Raw genomic sequence first — 17,332 nt, 5'->3', positions numbered from 1 at the left:
GTGTCTCACTCAGGTTTGTCCCCCTTTTGGTTTGTCTCACTCCCTTAGTTTCTCAATCCTGTTTTTACTGTCCTCTCCCTCCCTCTGGGGTCTGGCGATGTCTCTTAGAGGCCATGTCCCTTTCTGTGTCTGCCTAAGTCCTTTTTTTCCCTCGTGGTGTAGGTGCTCTTCTCCCAGGCTCCATCTTCTCCATCTCTTGGACTCCTTCTCTGTGCCTCACGTTGCGCTGTCCACCTCCTTTTGTTGGCATCACTGGTGCCCCCCCCGGTCTCCTCATCTCTGGGCATGTGTTCCTTCTGTTCCATGGGGCTGTCCGCCCCTCCCCATGACACTGTCTCTCTGGCCCCCAGTTGGCCATCTTGGCATGCTGCCCTCCTTCCACTTGCACCTCTGCGTCTGTGTGTTTCCAGTGCTGCCCCCCCTACTCCACCCTCTCCCTGTGCTTGTCTCTTGCCCTCTCTCTCTCACCCTGAGAGTCATCCTCTCTCCCCTTGGTTGTTTGTCCCCTCTTTCTTTCTAATCTAACCATTTCCCTGTCTGTGCATCCTCCCCTCAGCTCCCAAGTCTCCTTTTTGTATCCTCCCGAGTACCCCAAATCTGACCATTTGGCATCTGAGCATGTTTTCCCCATTTGCCAGCTCCCCTCTCTTCCTCCTTTCTAGGCCTTCTGCTGTCCCCATCTCTGACTGTCTCTGCCGCCTTTTATGTAACTCTGCTCCTGTCTGTCTCTGTTGCTCATTCCCCTTCTGCAAGTCTGTCTTTTTTATGACTCCTGTGTCCTCCTTGGTGTCCTTCCCGGCATTTCTCTGTCTGTAGCACTCTTTCATTGTAGCTGCTGTGGTCTCAGTAGCTAAATCTTGCTCTGTCTCTGTGCCCCCATCTCACCCTCTCTGGGCGCCTGTCTGCCTATGTCCTTCTGACTTGGTCTCTCTCTCCACTTCTCTCTGTCCCTCTCTCCTTTTGTCCTCTGCCTCTCCCTCTCTGTTGCCGTCCCCCCCCCCCCCCCCCCTTTCTCTCTTGCCCTCCTCCACGCCCATCTCTCTCCCTGTGTCTCCCCCTCCTCCTTCTCCCCAGTTTCTCCTCTCTTTGCATGTAGTTTTCTTTCTTTGATTCCCTGACTCTCTCCCCATCTACTTAGTGTCTCTCTTGCAGCCTGCCTGACTGACTTAGTCTCTGTTGTGGTCTCCCAACCAGGTGCCCATCCAATAACTGTCTTGTGTGACCCTGGATAAATGTGTCTGGGTGTCTTGTGGTGGGTGCACAAAGGAGCAGGGAAGGTGAGATCCTTTTTTTTTACTGGTAGAGGGTGCTTGGTAGGGAGATGAGTTGTTCATCAGCATTTGGAGGGAGGGAAGCAGGTCACAACCCACCAGCTCCTCAGCGACTGGAGGATGCAGTTGGTCATTTGCTTGTAAAGACTCGTTTGCTCACACATCAGGGATCAGGCCTTGGTGGACAAGCCATCCATTTACTAAAGCAGGGCATCGCTCTCGGCCCCACACACATCCCGTGAGGTGGTACCAACGTGAAACCCGAGGGTGGAGTAACTCCCCCGGTGACCCCATGGCCTAGAGAACAGGAGCGTCTTTGGCTGCTGGCATCCCTGCGCACTCCAGAGAGGGTCCTTGCCCCTCAGAGGAAAAGAGCACCTCCCACCCATTGCCTGACCGCTGACGTGATCCCCAACGTCCTCCCGGCAGAGCCCTGCCACACATGGACAACTGCAAGACCTGCAAGGACACAAGAATGCACGGAGGGGGCACATTGGCACCAAGACCATGAGACAGAGCCTCTGAGAACAACTAGAAGGGCACGCTCAACAGCAGAGGAACAGACGGAGCGCCAGCAGGAGAACAGAGGAGGTGTAGGCAAGCAGGGCGGGTGAGAAGAGGAGATGGCCAACAAGAGAAGGACAGAGTGAGGAAGAAGCCCACGGCCAGAGGGAGGGACATGGAGAAAAAGGCAAGGCATGAAACACCCAGACACAGAAGATGCTGAGAGCCACCAGCATAGACACGTGTCCAGAGGCAAAGAGAAAGCACCTACAAACAGATGTGGCAGCACCGTGGGGATGACCACAAAGGGGTGCCAAGAGGGTAGCGCTGACAAACACCCCCCGAAAGACCACAGACCTCAACCCGCTGAGGCAGAGTGAGACAAAGACCCACGTGTCACAAACCACTAAAGAACAGCACAGCCACCTTGAGAGAAACAGCTAGGGCCACCCCACAGTGACCACTGGCAATGGTGCTCACATGCCCAGCACACATGGAGGAGGCTGCCCAAGGTGACGTCCAAGAGACGGACAGGCACAACGCGTGCACTGGGACCAACCTGCACGCTCACACAACAGGAACAGGCTGAGCCACAGAGAGAGGACTGCAGGAAGATAGACAGGTGACACACACCATCCAAGACAACCGGGAGCCTTGCAAGATGTGAACGAGGGTGCTCTGTGCTGCTGCAGACCCAAAGCACACAGGCACGTGCCTACAGCCACCCAGAGACCAACACAGAGCCTTGTTACCACACAGAAGACAGGCACAGACACACCGCTAGACAGAGGTGGTGCCCGACGATGCAGACGCACACGAAGCAAGAGGCACTGAGACTGGATGCGATGCAGGAGGGCTTCAGACCCACAGCAATACACTGACAGACAGAAATTGGGACAACCAGATGCCCTGCAGTGAGGGGCAGCACAGCTGAAGGCACGGACTACATCCCAAGACACCATCTGCAACCGGGAAAAAGACCCAGAGGCAGAGAGGGGAGATGTGGGCAACACCACAGTGAGCCACAGAAGCCAGTGGGGAGATGCCTCAAGACTCCACACTCTAGGTGTGGTGGCCCTGGGTGTAGCCATACACCCCTATGCAGGCACACTCAACCCTGGCCACCCGCCCTGACACAAGCAGTCCAAAGAACCCACGCTGAACCCAAGACAGCCACATAAACACGCCCAACACACACACCCCCCCCGCCCCGGACACACTGCCAGGCACCTATGATGAGATGATAAGCCACGGCACAGCCTGGGAGACACGTTGCCAGCAGACTCTCACATCTACATGGGAGATGGGGAGACCAGTGTGTGCAGGTCTAAATCAGAGTGAGAGCAAGGGTGCTGGTGGGACAGGAACAAAGAAGCTGGTGGATGCAGAAAGGTGGCCACGAATACTGGGGTGCAGCCTCCAGTGCCTTGAGACTGCCACTCTAGCCTAAAGGAACTCTACCATGCGGGGACCAAACCGTCACACTTTGCTCTCCAGCAACCCCCTAGCACATCCCTACCCCTTAAACAGACACACAGACGCTAGGGACACACCAGTAGACGCCTGGCACCATGTGGGACTACTACCCTGAGCCTCCATGGAGGAAACACAGCCAGCCTCCCCAGTGCGGGTCAACCCCTGCATGCTCACACACAGTAGTGTGGGTTTTTTTTACTGAAATAAAGTTGGGGGGGTTTTCCTGATGTCAGTTATCTCCTTCTAGCACAGCTCCTGCAACAATATCCTTCCAGTCAGCGCCATAAACGCAGCTGACAACACGGGATTTCTTCCTCTGTCCTCATGCAATGCTTGTGCCCTCCCTGTCCCACCCATTTGGCAACATGAGTGGTGAGGGACAGACGGTTGCATTCAGCCTCCCAACTGCAAGGCTGTAGCACACACCACACCGGGACAAATGGCAACCCACACCAGACCACAACACGACCCAAGCAGGACAGACTGGCCCAGCGCCGAAAACCATACAATGGGTTAGAACACAATAGATCAGCCCGTATCAGAGTTCACCTGATCGATCAAAACACAAGAGGAAAGACGAGAACAGAACCTGACAGTCTAGACCCAAAGAAAAGAGCCCGGACCAGGGCAGATGAGAACGGATTAGAATAGAACGGCCCGGCCCCTAACAAAACAACATAGATTACAACAGAGCAGACCCAAACTCAACCGTACAGAATCCAACAGAATAGACCAGAGCCAAAACCCCTGGAGCCAAGCAGGACAGGTCTGACCGCAATGGAACGGGGCAGGGCAGGCTGGTGCAGAACAGAATACAGCAGCACACAACAAATTAGGGTCTGTGACAGCCCCCTCAGCTTGCCAGAAAGCCACAGGGACGTGCCACAGCTACACATCGCCTTCCTCAGTGATAGCTGCCCAGTCTGCCACTCCTCAAACACCGTGCCGCTGCGGGCACCCGACGCGAGCTGCCCTGCTGTGGCCCTCCACGCCTACAGCGCTCAGCCTGCTGCTGCCACTATAACACAACTGCCGGTAGTCCTGCCAGTCCAACACCCGGGACAAACCCCACACCGTGCACCCGAAGCGCGTGCTCACCTGGCCCGGGCCCCCTCCTCGGCCCTGTGCTCCAGCGATGCCGCAGCTTGGCCAGGAGCCTCTTCTCCGCCTGCGGCTCCGGCTCTGCAAAGACGAACGGCTGCCTGCCAGCTGACTCTGCTGCGTGCCCCTGAACACCCGTGAGCGCCGTGCCCACCACTGAGCACTGCCCAGCCGTGTGCGCCCGCTGGGGCCAATGCAGATATCAGCTGCTGCATCCTCTCTGCGGGACCTTGCCACCCCATTTGGCATCTCAACAGGCCAGCAACACTAAATACAGCCAGCTCCACTCCATCGCCGGCTGCCCGCCCACCTCGCTGCCTCCTCTTCATCCTCCTCTGCCTTGCTATAGCTTGCTGCAAAAAAAACAGAGCACCTACCATACAGGATGATGCTGGCATTGGTGTTGCCCAGCTTGTTCGTGGCCACGCACGTGTAGTTGCCATAGTCCTTCTCCGAGACGTTGAAGAAGGTCAGTGTTGACAGGCGGCCCTTGCTCTCGATCCGCACGCCCTCCAGCCCATTTGCTAACCTGTGGGGAAATGTGGATGATGGCACTCTGCGACATATCTTGCCCTCTCCCCAGGCACCCCCTCTCTTCCCACCAACCAACACCACTATACAGCCACATGTTGTCACCAAGACAAGCCCCAACACGCTGCCCGAAAGCACACCACGCTCTCCATCCCGTAACTCATCTCCCTGCCTGACTCATGTGGCCAACATCACCCCCTGCAAGCCACAGCCACCATCCACAGAGAAAGCCCCCTGGGACCCCCTCAGCCTTTAGCTAAGCACTCAGACCCACGAAAATGAATTAATCCCAGCCTTTCTCCACACTTCAGCCCCCAGGCTGGTGTGGTTCCCCACCCCCCAACCCGCTATGCCCTCCCCTCTGCAACCCCTCACCTGGTGTCCTCTTTGAACCACTGAAACTCCGCCATGGGGACGGCCGAGGCCTCGCACTGCAGGATGCCCTTCTGGCCCACCGAGGCGCCTGTGTTCTTGGCGTTCGAGATGTACGGCGGGTCTGCGGAGACGCCGTACTGCATCACTCTGGGCCACGCATGCCCACCCCGCCACAATTCCCCCGTCCCTTCCACTCACAGTTGACGGTGACTTTGACTTTCCGCACATCCGGGACAGCCACGTCGTTGACAGCGCTGCACTCGTACTCCCCGGACTGCTCCCGCGTGATGCCTGTGATCTCCAGGTACTCGTCCTCGCTTACAAAGCCCTGCCCTGGGAGACGTCCCGAACACATGGCACCATTGCCCATGGACACTGGGACCTGCCCCCCCCTTACACCCTCTGCCTGGATTCTGCCATGCCCTATACCCAGGACGCCTGGGACATCCTGTAACAAGCATCATCACCCCCATATCAGGGCACATCAAAGGGCCAGCACCTCCACCCTCCACAACAGACAGCAGCGGACTGTAGGCCATCTTTGTACCACCCTGGCCACCTCTATAGGGACATCCATCCATCCCACGTGGGCTGGGTGAGACCCCAGCTCGGACCGAGATGGTTCAGCCACCAAGCCCTGAGTGTGGTCTCACCTTTCCCAGAGAGGTGCCGCCACGTGACGGTGGGCTCCGGTCTCCCGAAGGCCAGGCACATGAGAGTCACGCTGCTGCCCTCGTTCACGGTGATGTCAGATGAGATGTTAACAATCTGGGGGGGAACTGCAAGACAAAAAGAAGAGCAAAGCCACTGTCAACACACCAGCTCACCACACCCTGCCAGGAAGCCCGGGCAGTGAGATCTGCCCCATCACTGGACATCGGTGTCCACCCCATCACCCTGTTTGGTTGCCAACCCTGTGTCTCCAAACCAGCACCTCGGACCGGAGCAGAGCACGGACCCAGGGCATGAAGGGGTGCCCCTCCCCGTGGCTGAGCCCCCGATAACCAGCTCTCGTTATGGCCCATGACAAGGCTCATATTTTAGCATATTTATTAAAGCTGTTTAAATTACTGAGCGTCTGCTCCATTCAATACCGGCCACAGTGATTTATATTACTCTATCCCCAGATACTCCATCTAATAAATAACTTGGCAATCTCCACACCCATAAATATCCCTGGCCCCGGCAAAAAGCAATTAAAGCCCACTCGCCAATGCCGCTTCCCAGCACTCTGGGCCATCGGATGCAGCCCCCAAAGGGTCTGTACCCCAGGGAACAAGTAAGGCTGTACAAAATGACCTGCCCCAAGGTAAACACCACTCGACAACACCAGAAAGGATGCCCCGCACCCCCTCCCTGAGCACACCATGTGCCCAGAGCCCCAGCTCATGTGGCGTCGCACACCCAACCCTTGTGCCAAGGGCTCTCCCACAGCACTGGGGTGATTGCCTGAAAAATACTGTCGCTGACACCGGCACCACCTGGAAGGGGACATGAGGGCTGCTCTGGTGTCCTCTCGCCCCTGAGGACTGTCCAAGCCAGGGCTCTAAACTGACCAGGCTGGGTAAGGGCAGAGGGATGCCCAGCGGGGCCAGCGCTACATCCCCTGCAGCGCTCGGTCCGTAACCGCCAGGCTTTGAGCCTCACCAGGCTTTAAAAACCCAACACCCTGAGCGAGCCTTTTGCTCCCAGGCTTGGGAGAGATGGCACAGGGGGGACAAGCCGCAGCAAAGACGTGGCGCAGTCTCTGTGGCCTGATGGGCCCTGCAAAGCAGTAAATTTCCCAGCAACTTGACACATTAATATAGAAGTACAGTCTTGTTATAGCAGAGGGAGATTGTCCGAGTCCTTCAGGGGAAAGCAGCAATCCGAAAATGAAAAGTGTGCCCTGGCAACTGTTGGGAAATGTAGTTAACACTTGGAGCAGGGCTGGCCAGCTCTGATGGTGTGGCCCCAAGGAGCTCCACCATGGGAAGGCTGCCGATGGTCCTTCCTTGCTCAGCCAGGGAGATGACATTATGCCCTATTAGCAGCATCCTTGCACTTCTCCCCTCCATTAACAGCATCTCAAAACAGGTACCAGGAACATCTAAAACCAACAGCATCAAAGACAAGCTGCCCCACAACTGGGGATTTGTCACCCGCTCACAAGCCTGCAAACCAGACCTCCTCGCATGCAGTTTTGGTCCAAGATGACAGCAGCACCATTAGTGGATGCTGACACCCTAGGATGCCTGTTCCAGATGGCACCCTGACTCTTCTGTCTCTTATAAAAGCCATGGAGTCAGATGAGAGTGATGGTGAGTGATGCATGGCACCAGCGAAATCACAACCATTGTACTATCCCTGCTGCACTCAAGGCACCACCCTCCCTTCCCACCCAGCACTTCTCCAGGATGATCCCCCCCTGTTCCATGCTACCTGCGAGGCTACGCAAGCCACAGATTACATGGGGCGAAAAAAAAAAATCCAACCCCCAAACATCATGCAGACATTCATCTGCTTCTCAAAGCCTTACTAGATAGACGTGCTCCCGGTGCAGACAGTGCTTGCAGGCGAGCATGCTGCCAGAGGAAGGCAAGCCCTCCCTGCGCAGGTGCTGTGGTGCTCAGCTCTGAACCCCCACAAAGAGCTAAAACTACATAAAACGAGAGCAACACACGTCAAGGAAGCCAATCTGATCCACATCTCCTGGCAGAGATTTCATCTACTACACAGGAGGCAAAATTAGCTCCGCACACCTTTCCCTGCACAGCACCCGCTCCACCTCTGTATTTCTAGCATCACCTTCCCATTCCACCTCCTGCACGCAGCCCTGCTGGGGTCAGACCGTGGACAAAGGCACTCAGACAGGCCAGACTGATCAAAGGCAGACGGACTAGAGAGCACCCCAGCTGTAGACCCGCTTGGCACCAGCCTAAGGACACGGCCTCTGTCAAGGCTGTCCCCCAGGATGATCACCATCCGACTGTCATTCAACAACACGCCCCTACAACAGGGCTGCACTCTCCCAGCCTGAAAAGGGGGGCACACACGCAGGAGGTACGCTGGAGCTCGCCGGAGCATCTTCAACCTCCTAGCCCTCTCCCAGCTCATGGCCATCATTTCTTTCCCATCCTTCGAGTCCCAACCCACAAGTACAAAGTGACATGCAGAGGCTGGTGCTCTGCACGCAGGTGTGAACCTGTCCTACTCCCAGGTACAGAAATAATTCCACTCCTGCACAGGAAAATACCACTACCAATAGCCACTGCAGCCCAAATGCTCCCATTTCGGCAGACACCAAGCCACACAAACACACACATCGGCTCCAAAGCCCTCCCCTCCAGCAAAGGATGCTGACACAGCAGGCAGACAAGCCAGCAGGTCTCGCAGAGGGGAACGGCACCTCCCAAAGCCACTGGCCATGGCCCCGAAGCCACGGGGGCCAGGGTAGCACTGCCATGCTGTGCTGCTGCCTGCCTAATCCGATCAGAAATGCCCTCGAGCGCTGGCAGGGACAGCCACGGAAAGTGCGGGGACCCCGCCGGATGGCTCGATATCCTGCCGCGACGGCGATCGTTGCCTACAAGGTTACCAGGACTTAGAGAAGGACATCTAAGGACCTTGATTACATTTCTATAGATCTCACTGGGTGGGCTGTCAAGGACAGGATCACAAGGGCTCCTTGGGAGGAGCTGGCAGAAGCTGGGCCCATGCAGGGACATGGCCATCAGCAGATGGGACCTGAGTGCCAGCAGGTGGGATAACTCCATCAGCAAACATGACTGCACGGATAAAACCAACCTGCAGCTGTGCCCTGTAAATGCCATGAGGTGGGTACAGCTGAGGCACGTACACGACTGCCCTGACGAGTGCATGCCACCAGAGCTGCCGTGTCCCAAGTTGAGGACAGCTTGGGATCGGTGCTGGGCAGTGTCCAGAGGCTCTTCTGTCCCCCTATAGAGTCTTCCTGGTCCTTGACAGGCTGGGTCAGATAGCCCTGCTGATAACTTGCGGCCCACCAGCATGACTATGGATGCTGTCCCTAGGATGTTGACAGCATCCTTTCCCTCGATTACCTTTGGTTCTTCACGTTTACCTCCACCTGTCCTACATCCCCTACACAGCAAATACCCAGTAGTTACGACAGCCTCACCTCACTACATACAGAATAAATGATGACCAGCTGAACATACTAACAGCTAGAGAAGTGGCAAGAGTAGGGCTGCCGCTCAGTTGGAGAGATGGAGCATCGTTGCCTCTCTGCCTTTCGCCAGGTTGGTGCTTCCTTGTGTGCAGAATATAAAAGCTTGCTCCTCCGAGCAGCTCGCGTTAGCCTGCACACACGTCACTACACGCCTGATCATACAATAGCTAAGGAAAAAGACTACGACGACAAGCAAATTGAATACAGAATAAATCCCAAGCAAGTGACGAGTGGCATGGTCTCGCCGGAGCAGTGAGAGGCCCACAGAGGATTTCGTCAACCCTGCGTAATATTAATCACGGGTAAGTTAATGCATAATGTTTGGTAGGCCAAAAAATACATTTGCGCTGTAATTCCTTGTTTGTTAGGAAAGCCGGCAAGAGAAATTGAATGTGAAAGCGATGCCACTAAATTCAATAACAATAAGCCTGTGATTTATCTCCTTTCTTTACCGCTCGAGACCCAAACCGCCCTATGCGCCGATTCACGCTCTCCATCAGGCCTGGGCTTGTGTCGGTTTCTGCCACCACTCCTGGGGTCCGTGAGACACCATCTCTCCCCTCTCCTCCCAGGCTGGGAGCTGCAAATAGCCCTGCGGGGCTGGCCGTGGCACCATGCCTTGGTGACGCTGCCATGTCCGGTGATGCTACACAGCACACTGGGGGTATCCCTGGCAAGCACAGCCAAGCAGTCCCTGGGACTCTCCCAAACACCACTGGTCCCAGTGCCTCCTCCGGGCACTGGTTTGCCCTTGCTGCTGCTCCACAGCCAGCCCAGCTGGGGACAAAAGCAACTGGGGGGCTCGGACCTTGTGAGCCGCTAGCGGATACCCAAGCGTGATGAGGCCAGGGATGTGCAAGTCCAGCCCGTGCCAGTGGGGATGCAGCTTCCCTGCTAAACCATGCGGGAAGAGACAGCGGGTCGGTAATCGCTGCGTGATCATCGGCTACATGTGACGGTGACGCACGCGAGCGCGTGCAGGCTGACTCATCTCCCAGCCGCTCCCTAGCGCCGATCCCTACCGGAGACGCTCACCGCCGTGGCCCAGACTATTTTTAGCTGCCAGATCATTACTGCTGCACGCCTTGGAGCAGAGAGCCTGTGCGAGTGCCGGGGCTGACACATACAACTGATGTCCCTCCTCCACATCGTTAGCTCCTAATCCATTAAAAGACACCTCTATCCTACACCTTTGATAAGGTGAGATGATAGATGGGCACCTATGGGCTCTTCAAACCACCAGACAACAGCCACTTGCCCACCTCTACTGGGTCCCCACAGGGATGGCCCTGCCCACAGAGGGGGACATGTTATCTTCAGCACTCTGTGGGGAGGTGACATCCTCCACAGAGACCATCCCACCTAATGCGGGCCACCCACCTGCCCTGGCGCATCACTTACCACCCCCTCTTGGACACCTCCTGTTTTGGGGAGATGCAGCATTCCCGCTGTTCCTTCACTTCCCCAGCTGCAGCCGGGGCCTGTGCCCTCTGATGGGTGATGCTGTCACTGCCAGGAAGCGGGACCTGACATCACCTTGGCAGGGGTCGGATGCCTACCGGAGCTCATGCCACTTCCCTACCTGGTACCCCCAGCTGCCTACAGCCCCACGCACCTCCAGCTCTGCGTGAGCCTCCCCACCATAGGCAGGATGGAGCTGTCAGAGATGTCGCCATGTGAGGTCTCATTAGCGTACGGGAAGTCAGCACAAAGAAAGCAAATATACTGAAAGAGCAAATACACTGAAAGCTCACATTTTGCCAGTGCTTTCCATCCCCTTCACGGATGAGAAGCGCGGCAGGATGGCATCAGCCCTGCGTGCCTGCTGAAGGTACCACCGATACAAGATCTTCCTGAAAACGGCTCCTGTTTGGGGCTGATGCCCTTAAAAAAGAGATGTGGGCATGCACCCGTTAGCCAGCTCCTGGCTGGGGAGCACCTGCTGCCAGACAGAAACAGATTTGTTTCCCCACCTCCAACTCACCTTTGGCTTTGGGGTGCAGGGGACAGCTGAGAGGACCCACACAGCAATGCTGCATGAATTGCACCTTGACCTCTCATCCAGCCTGCGGGGGACGGGGGGGAAGCACCAGGGACAAAGACACAATGTCAGGAGTTTTAAAAAAACCGTTGCTTTTCGGCAGTGAAGATTATCTTTGGTGATCGAACCTGTTCTGATGGCAGCCCAATCCAAGAGGCTCGTCAGAGCTGATTTTATCGAGATAATGGATTAAACATATCCGACAGCTACAGTTTGGTCAACAGAATGATTTTTGTGAAATTTCCCAGCCAAGTGAGCAGCGTGCCGTGCCGGCGCTTTGTTTCAGAAGAGATCTTCCTTTTCCCTTCCCTGAGTCTTAAACACTCCCTTTTCACAGCCTTCCCCTGGTAAAACACACTTTATATGATCCTTTTACATGAAAGGATCATAACACGTGTATTTCGAACACATCCTCTCTGCTGCGAAGATGAGATTTTCTGGCCTGGCTGATATTCCCCCAGTGACCGCAACTCTCCCCATGCCTGGCCGCCTTTCTGCACACCATTTCAGTGTAGCTGAAGGGGGAGGAAAGAAAAAAACACCCCCCAAACCACCTCCCCACAGATGCCTTCGGAGCCTGGGACCGTCGTACAGTGCATCCATACCCTGTCTCCATGCGGACTGGGAGCCCTCCCACAGAACTGGCCCATGACACCGTGAGACACATTGGAGATAAACACAAAGGGATCGACAAGCCGGCATGGATCCCTCCGTTGGAGTGGACAGACACTCTGGCCGTGGCAGGGACCAAACGCTCATGAGACGTCGGAAAAATGAAATGTGGGCATCAAGCGCTCTTTGCTAGGCGGAGTCTCCCGGCTGCTTGCTGCACACCCTTTTTTCTCCAGGTTTTCACGTTGAGACAAGGGAAAGCAATAAAACCAAAACTCGCAGTGTTATACCTACTGTGTAACCACCTGTCAGTAAATTTATGAACAATTAGGAAGTGAGAGTGCTTCCCAGGGAGCTATTTGTGCGCACGCTAAAACGTTCTTTCTGTTCAGAAATATAATGGGGAAACAACTTCTCCAGTTCTCCCCCCCTCTTCCCCATTTTAGCTTTTTGCAGTAATTAATCAGCTGCCACCACGCTTTTGTTCCATCAGCTCCCGGTCCTTGCGGCACGTCCCGATGCCTCCTGCTAGCTCTGTTCCTGCCAGCTCCTATTTGCCCATTCCAGGAAGCCTCAAGAACAGGAGCTGAGGATGCTCTCCCACCCCATCCCTGCTCCAGACGTTTTGGGTTAGCACGTGATGCCAGCCACTTTAGGGACAGGGCTGTTCCCTGGGCAGTGCATGCCGTTTTCTTCCTGCCATCAGGCTCTTCCTTTTTCCCAACCTTCCCCCTCTCCGCACCCTCGCTCCTTCATTATTCTTTCATTTTTCCACTTCACTGCCTCCCCGTCTCTTGATGCTTAGTTCTTTTCTGTGTGCGGGTGTTTCCTTCTCTCTTCCCTTTGTTCCACCAGTCTTTGGGCTTTTCTTCTCATCCTTTTTTTTTTGTTTGTTTTGGTTTTATTCCCCGTCCAGTTGCTTCTTTCTTCAGTCTTTGCTGTTCCTTCTAGATCTTCTCTGGGCTCCCACTGGCTTTGAATTCACTGCCGCATCTTCCTCATTTGGCTGTCTGCTCTCTTGCCCATCTTCCATTTGTTCAGGGAAGGAGGAAGGGCGACGTAGGGGTCTGGCTGGTCCTTCCGAGCCTTTTCCCATCCCAGGTCACTGGTATACATTGCTTGTCACAGGCACTCCTTTCCATCCATGGGAGCAGCACTCTGTCCTAGGCAACGCTTGTGGACATCAGCCACCACCTTTGGCAACAAGGGCGTTGCTCTCCAAGGAGACCTGGAAGCCACGCTGGGCCACCTCACAAGTCTATCATCGACCCGATTCTTGGCCAAAGAGCTGTGACTTTAACCTGTGTCACCCTGGTCTGGCTGAGGCATGGCAGCCACCAGATCCCCACGTCCCCTGGGACTGGCCGTGCTCCTCTCTGCAATGGGCTGGACGTGGCTGTGCGGGCACGTAAAGGAGAGGGACACCCCAACGGTCCCGCCTGCAAAAATGGTGGCACTGGACACCTCCAGCTGCCATTAGCAGCCAGGTTTCCAGGCAGCTCTGCATGCCAAGACAGCAGCTCACACACCCTCAAGCACCCTGTCATTGCCCTTACAGACTCACAATAGCTAAACCGAGGGGAATACTGACGAAAATGCATCAGGAACCCCAGGCAAGCCCTCAGCGTGGTCCTGGATGGCAGAACAGCACAGCACTTTGACAGACAATGCTTCCCTTCTCCCGCTCCTGTGAGATACTGTCAGCTCCGGGGCAGAAGCGAGCTCTGCTCCCTGTCCTGCAAACGTACACGAGGCTTGGATGCCACATCCCATCCTGCTTCCACCTCGGGGGAAAAGAAAGTATTTCCCTGCAACCTGCTGCTGCAATGCCACCTTGCATGGTGCTGCCACGTGGTCCAGGGTCTCCTGTGCTGTTTGCGGGCTCTACGAGCACATTTGCAGATGTAGAGCACATTTTGACCACTCGCTGAGGCTTTCGGTTCCCAAAGTGGTGGCTTTCAAAGGCTCCCTGCCTCAGAACCAAAAGGAACCCTGCTCTTCCCCAGCAGCTCCCCTGACTCTTCCTAATGGAGCGTGTGCTAATTGATTTTTCCTCTGTGCTTGCATGCGGATGTGTTTTGCCCCTCTTGCGCCATCCAGCATCCAGCTAAACAAACCGCTCTGCCCAGGGTGAGTCCCCTTCCCTCCCCAACCACTCACAAGCCCCCAGAGAAGGATGTGTGAAGCATTACTTTAAATGCCATGGACCTTATGTGGTTTGGACTCGTGCTGCTGCTGGGAAGATGTCTTTCCAGCCTCAGTGATTTTTTTTCCATTTCCTCTTAACAGCCCTTTGATTTCCTTTTTATTTCTCTGAACTCCATCTCCACTGCTACAAGCCCAACCTCCGGGAGAGTCTCCTGCTTCAATTAGCTGTTTAATTCATCCTCACTGGGACAATTAACCTGGCGTAGTGAGGGCTAGCCAGATCTGAGCCTCCAAATAGAGTCTTTGACAAAAGACTTGACAACAGGTGCGGCAAAGGGATACAGGACACATAGGATGTGTCCAAACATCACCAGCCCCTTTGCCACCCCACCCGGTGAGATTCTTTAGTGCCAAGAGGGGAGAAATGCATGAGAGGGAGTCTCCTCTACCCGCATCTTTGCCACACAAGCCTGGAGATCTCAGTCACCACCCAGTATGTCTGTGTCATTGTTCCAAAAAAAACAAGAGGCAAACTTAGATGGGTACGGAGGGCCTGGGCTGAGCCCTCAGCCTTCTGAGAGTTTGGTATGAGGAGCTGTGTTCCTCCTGTGACACCCTCTCACTGCTGCTGGCAGGATGGAGGGCAGTCAGCCCCTGGGGACCACACCATAACAAGTGGCACATACAGGACGGGCAGGTGAGGAACACTTGCTTTGGACATGACACGTCACCCAGCACCAAGATGAGCCCCATGAACCACCATTGCTATTCCTACAAAACCTCAACACAAGCTGTATATAAATGTTGCCAGCCCAACACGCTACGTGAAGCAACAGGAACCTCTGTCAACATTTTGTATCGGATGTTTTGCGTGATGTTGACTGCACATCATCACTTTTCCTCACTATCATATTGTTTCTTAGGTAGACCCAAAAAAAAGTGCCCCAAACCATCTGGTATGGATAAGTATCCCAAGTGCAGGAAAAGCTCCTGAGCAGGGAGACAAGCCTGCTCGAGAGGTCACAGCCTGCCAGGCTTACTTGCTCTCACCCTTTCCCTTCTTCAGGCTGCTTCTGCATGCCACATGCACACTTCTCACACCAAACTCTCCAGCATCTAAATACTAAGCAGTTAATACATAAGCACTTTCTAGGTTTCGAGCCTATTATTGGGTCTTTCCTACAATGACTTAAGAAGGCTGAGCTGCTCTCCTTGCCTCCTCAGCTCTCTGTGTGCCCTACAGCCTCACGGTAAGGTTTTAATAAGTATCTCTGTCTCAGCTCCTGCCTGGATATCAAAGGCAGTGTGATAAAAGCAAACTTAACTGCGGCCATCGTGAAATCCGTGGTGCTGAGGGAAGCCCAGAGCACAGTCTACATCAGGGAAAAAGAGCTCAACGGGACCGGCACGGGGTGGTGGTGGCTTGCCCTTTCAGAGCCTTGAGAAGCTAGTTGTTATCAGGAAGAAGGAAAAAATAAGACTCAATTAGCTTTTGAGACACTTATGGAAGAGCTACACCTGCATCGGTGCTGCTTTGAGAAGCAGCGGATGTGACAGGGGATGCAGGACTGGCTCCAGGAGAGCATCTTTAGGTGCAAGTGGAAAACCAACCACATGCCCACAGCCTCACTACTGCAAATGAAGGCCATGGTCCTTTGAAACCCACCCTGGCTCCCAGGGTGAGGAAAGCAGCAAACACCAAGACGGGAAAATGGATTGCACTGACCAGAAACTAAAAGTAACAATGCCGACAGCCGGGAGAGGTTTTAATGAAAAATCTATGGCGAGTAGGATTAAGGCAGTACAGAGGAGGATTCTCTAAATAAATCAGAAACAGAGGCCATCTGAGGAATAGCAAAGACCACTATCAAGTAGGGGTGGCCAGTATCGACATTCACTGCCAAGATCTCTGCCAAAGCAGATCCCAAAGCGACACTGTGCTACGCTACACCGCTTCGGCATGTACGCCGTCCTCTCTACAGCCACTGCTGCAAGGAGGCCACCAGGCTTGCCTTTTCCCAGGGCACTGACGGCAAAAGCCACAGCCTCGACCTAAACATTGACCCTGAGCAATGCTTTTCAGACTGAAATACACCCCGTGTCCCGAAACAGCCCAAACCAGCTCACGCCAAGGAGGCAGAGCTGCATCCTGCCTACGGTCTGCCGCGCTCCTTGCACCAAAACCATTTTGTGACACAGTGTGGTTGATCTCCCAGCTCATCCTTGCAAGCTTGCACCTCCCCGGAGCAGAGATGGGCTCCGCAGGGGTCATACCCAGAGGCAGGAGGGCTCACCCGAGGTCCAGCCCCACAGCATCCTCCACTCAAGCTGTTTATGACAAGAACAAGATGAAGTGGCTCATCTTCTACTTATACAAAAGCAAATGCCAATCCTCTCTGCATTTCTACTTCTCCTGAAAACACATCAGCATGCCACAAGCACTGCGCATGTCCCTGAAAGCGTCCATCCCATCGTCACGAGGTGGTCCCAAAAAAAAAAAAAAAAAAAAAAAAAAAAAGAGGAAAAGGGAGATAAAAAACCCCCCTCTGGCTTCCTGCCATCTACGCTCTTATAAACCCTTGTTAACGGCTGTTGCAATGAACCAATCCAAGAGACATATTAATAGCGACACTAAGAGACACATTTACTGTTGACTGCGACTCCCTGGCAGATTTATCGCCCGGTTGCTAGGAGGGAAGGCCAGGCCCCGCAGTAGCACAATTAAAACTCGATTGAACACAGGGACAAAGAATCAATACTCTAGCCGGCCAACTTTTAGTTTTGCAAAATACAAATATAAATTAATTGACCTGAACGGTTGCTAACTGGTCATTACTGCTTGCTCGCTGGCCAGCTGGCACGGGTGAGGCGTGCCACCAAGGCATGCGCAGTCATCCCCCGTGGTCCTCCTCCTGCTGCTGCTGCTGGGATGGCTGCCTCCTTGACAAAGCAGGGCTCAAGCCTTGCTCTTGAGGCCATATTTAGTGACAGCAGAGGTATAACATAACGTATAGAGGTACAACAGAAACAGAGTTTTGCTCCCGTCCCTGTAAAGTATGTGCTCTGCTTGCATGCACAGCCAGG

General features: G+C 54.6%; 1 protein-coding gene across 5 annotated transcripts in view; it reads right to left on the bottom strand.

Annotated features, from left to right (window-relative positions):
- The window catches only part of OPCML (opioid binding protein/cell adhesion molecule like), a 305,281-nt gene that overhangs the window by 7,461 nt on the left and 280,488 nt on the right, over positions 1–17,332 (bottom strand). For 3 of the 5 annotated variants that reach the window (XM_027806802.2, XM_027806801.2, XM_027806804.2), the window contains 5 exons: positions 5,912–6,037; positions 5,457–5,591; positions 5,259–5,379; positions 4,730–4,881; positions 4,350–4,433 (listed from right to left, as the gene is read on the bottom strand). In XM_027806802.2, the coding sequence (XP_027662603.1) occupies positions 4,350–4,433; positions 4,730–4,881; positions 5,259–5,379; positions 5,457–5,591; positions 5,912–6,037 (618 nt within the window). The remainder of the gene's footprint in view (positions 1–4,349; positions 4,434–4,729; positions 4,882–5,258; positions 5,380–5,456; positions 5,592–5,911; positions 6,038–17,332) is intronic. The other 2 variants (XM_014280748.3, XM_005440220.3) reach the window with 1 other exon arrangement.

This window comes from Falco cherrug, chromosome 17 (genome assembly GCF_023634085.1).
Source record: "Falco cherrug isolate bFalChe1 chromosome 17, bFalChe1.pri, whole genome shotgun sequence".
Taxonomy (NCBI): domain Eukaryota; kingdom Metazoa; phylum Chordata; class Aves; order Falconiformes; family Falconidae; genus Falco; species Falco cherrug.
The sequence above is the reverse complement of the archived record's forward strand: the minus strand, read 5'-3'. Positions and strand labels throughout refer to the sequence as shown.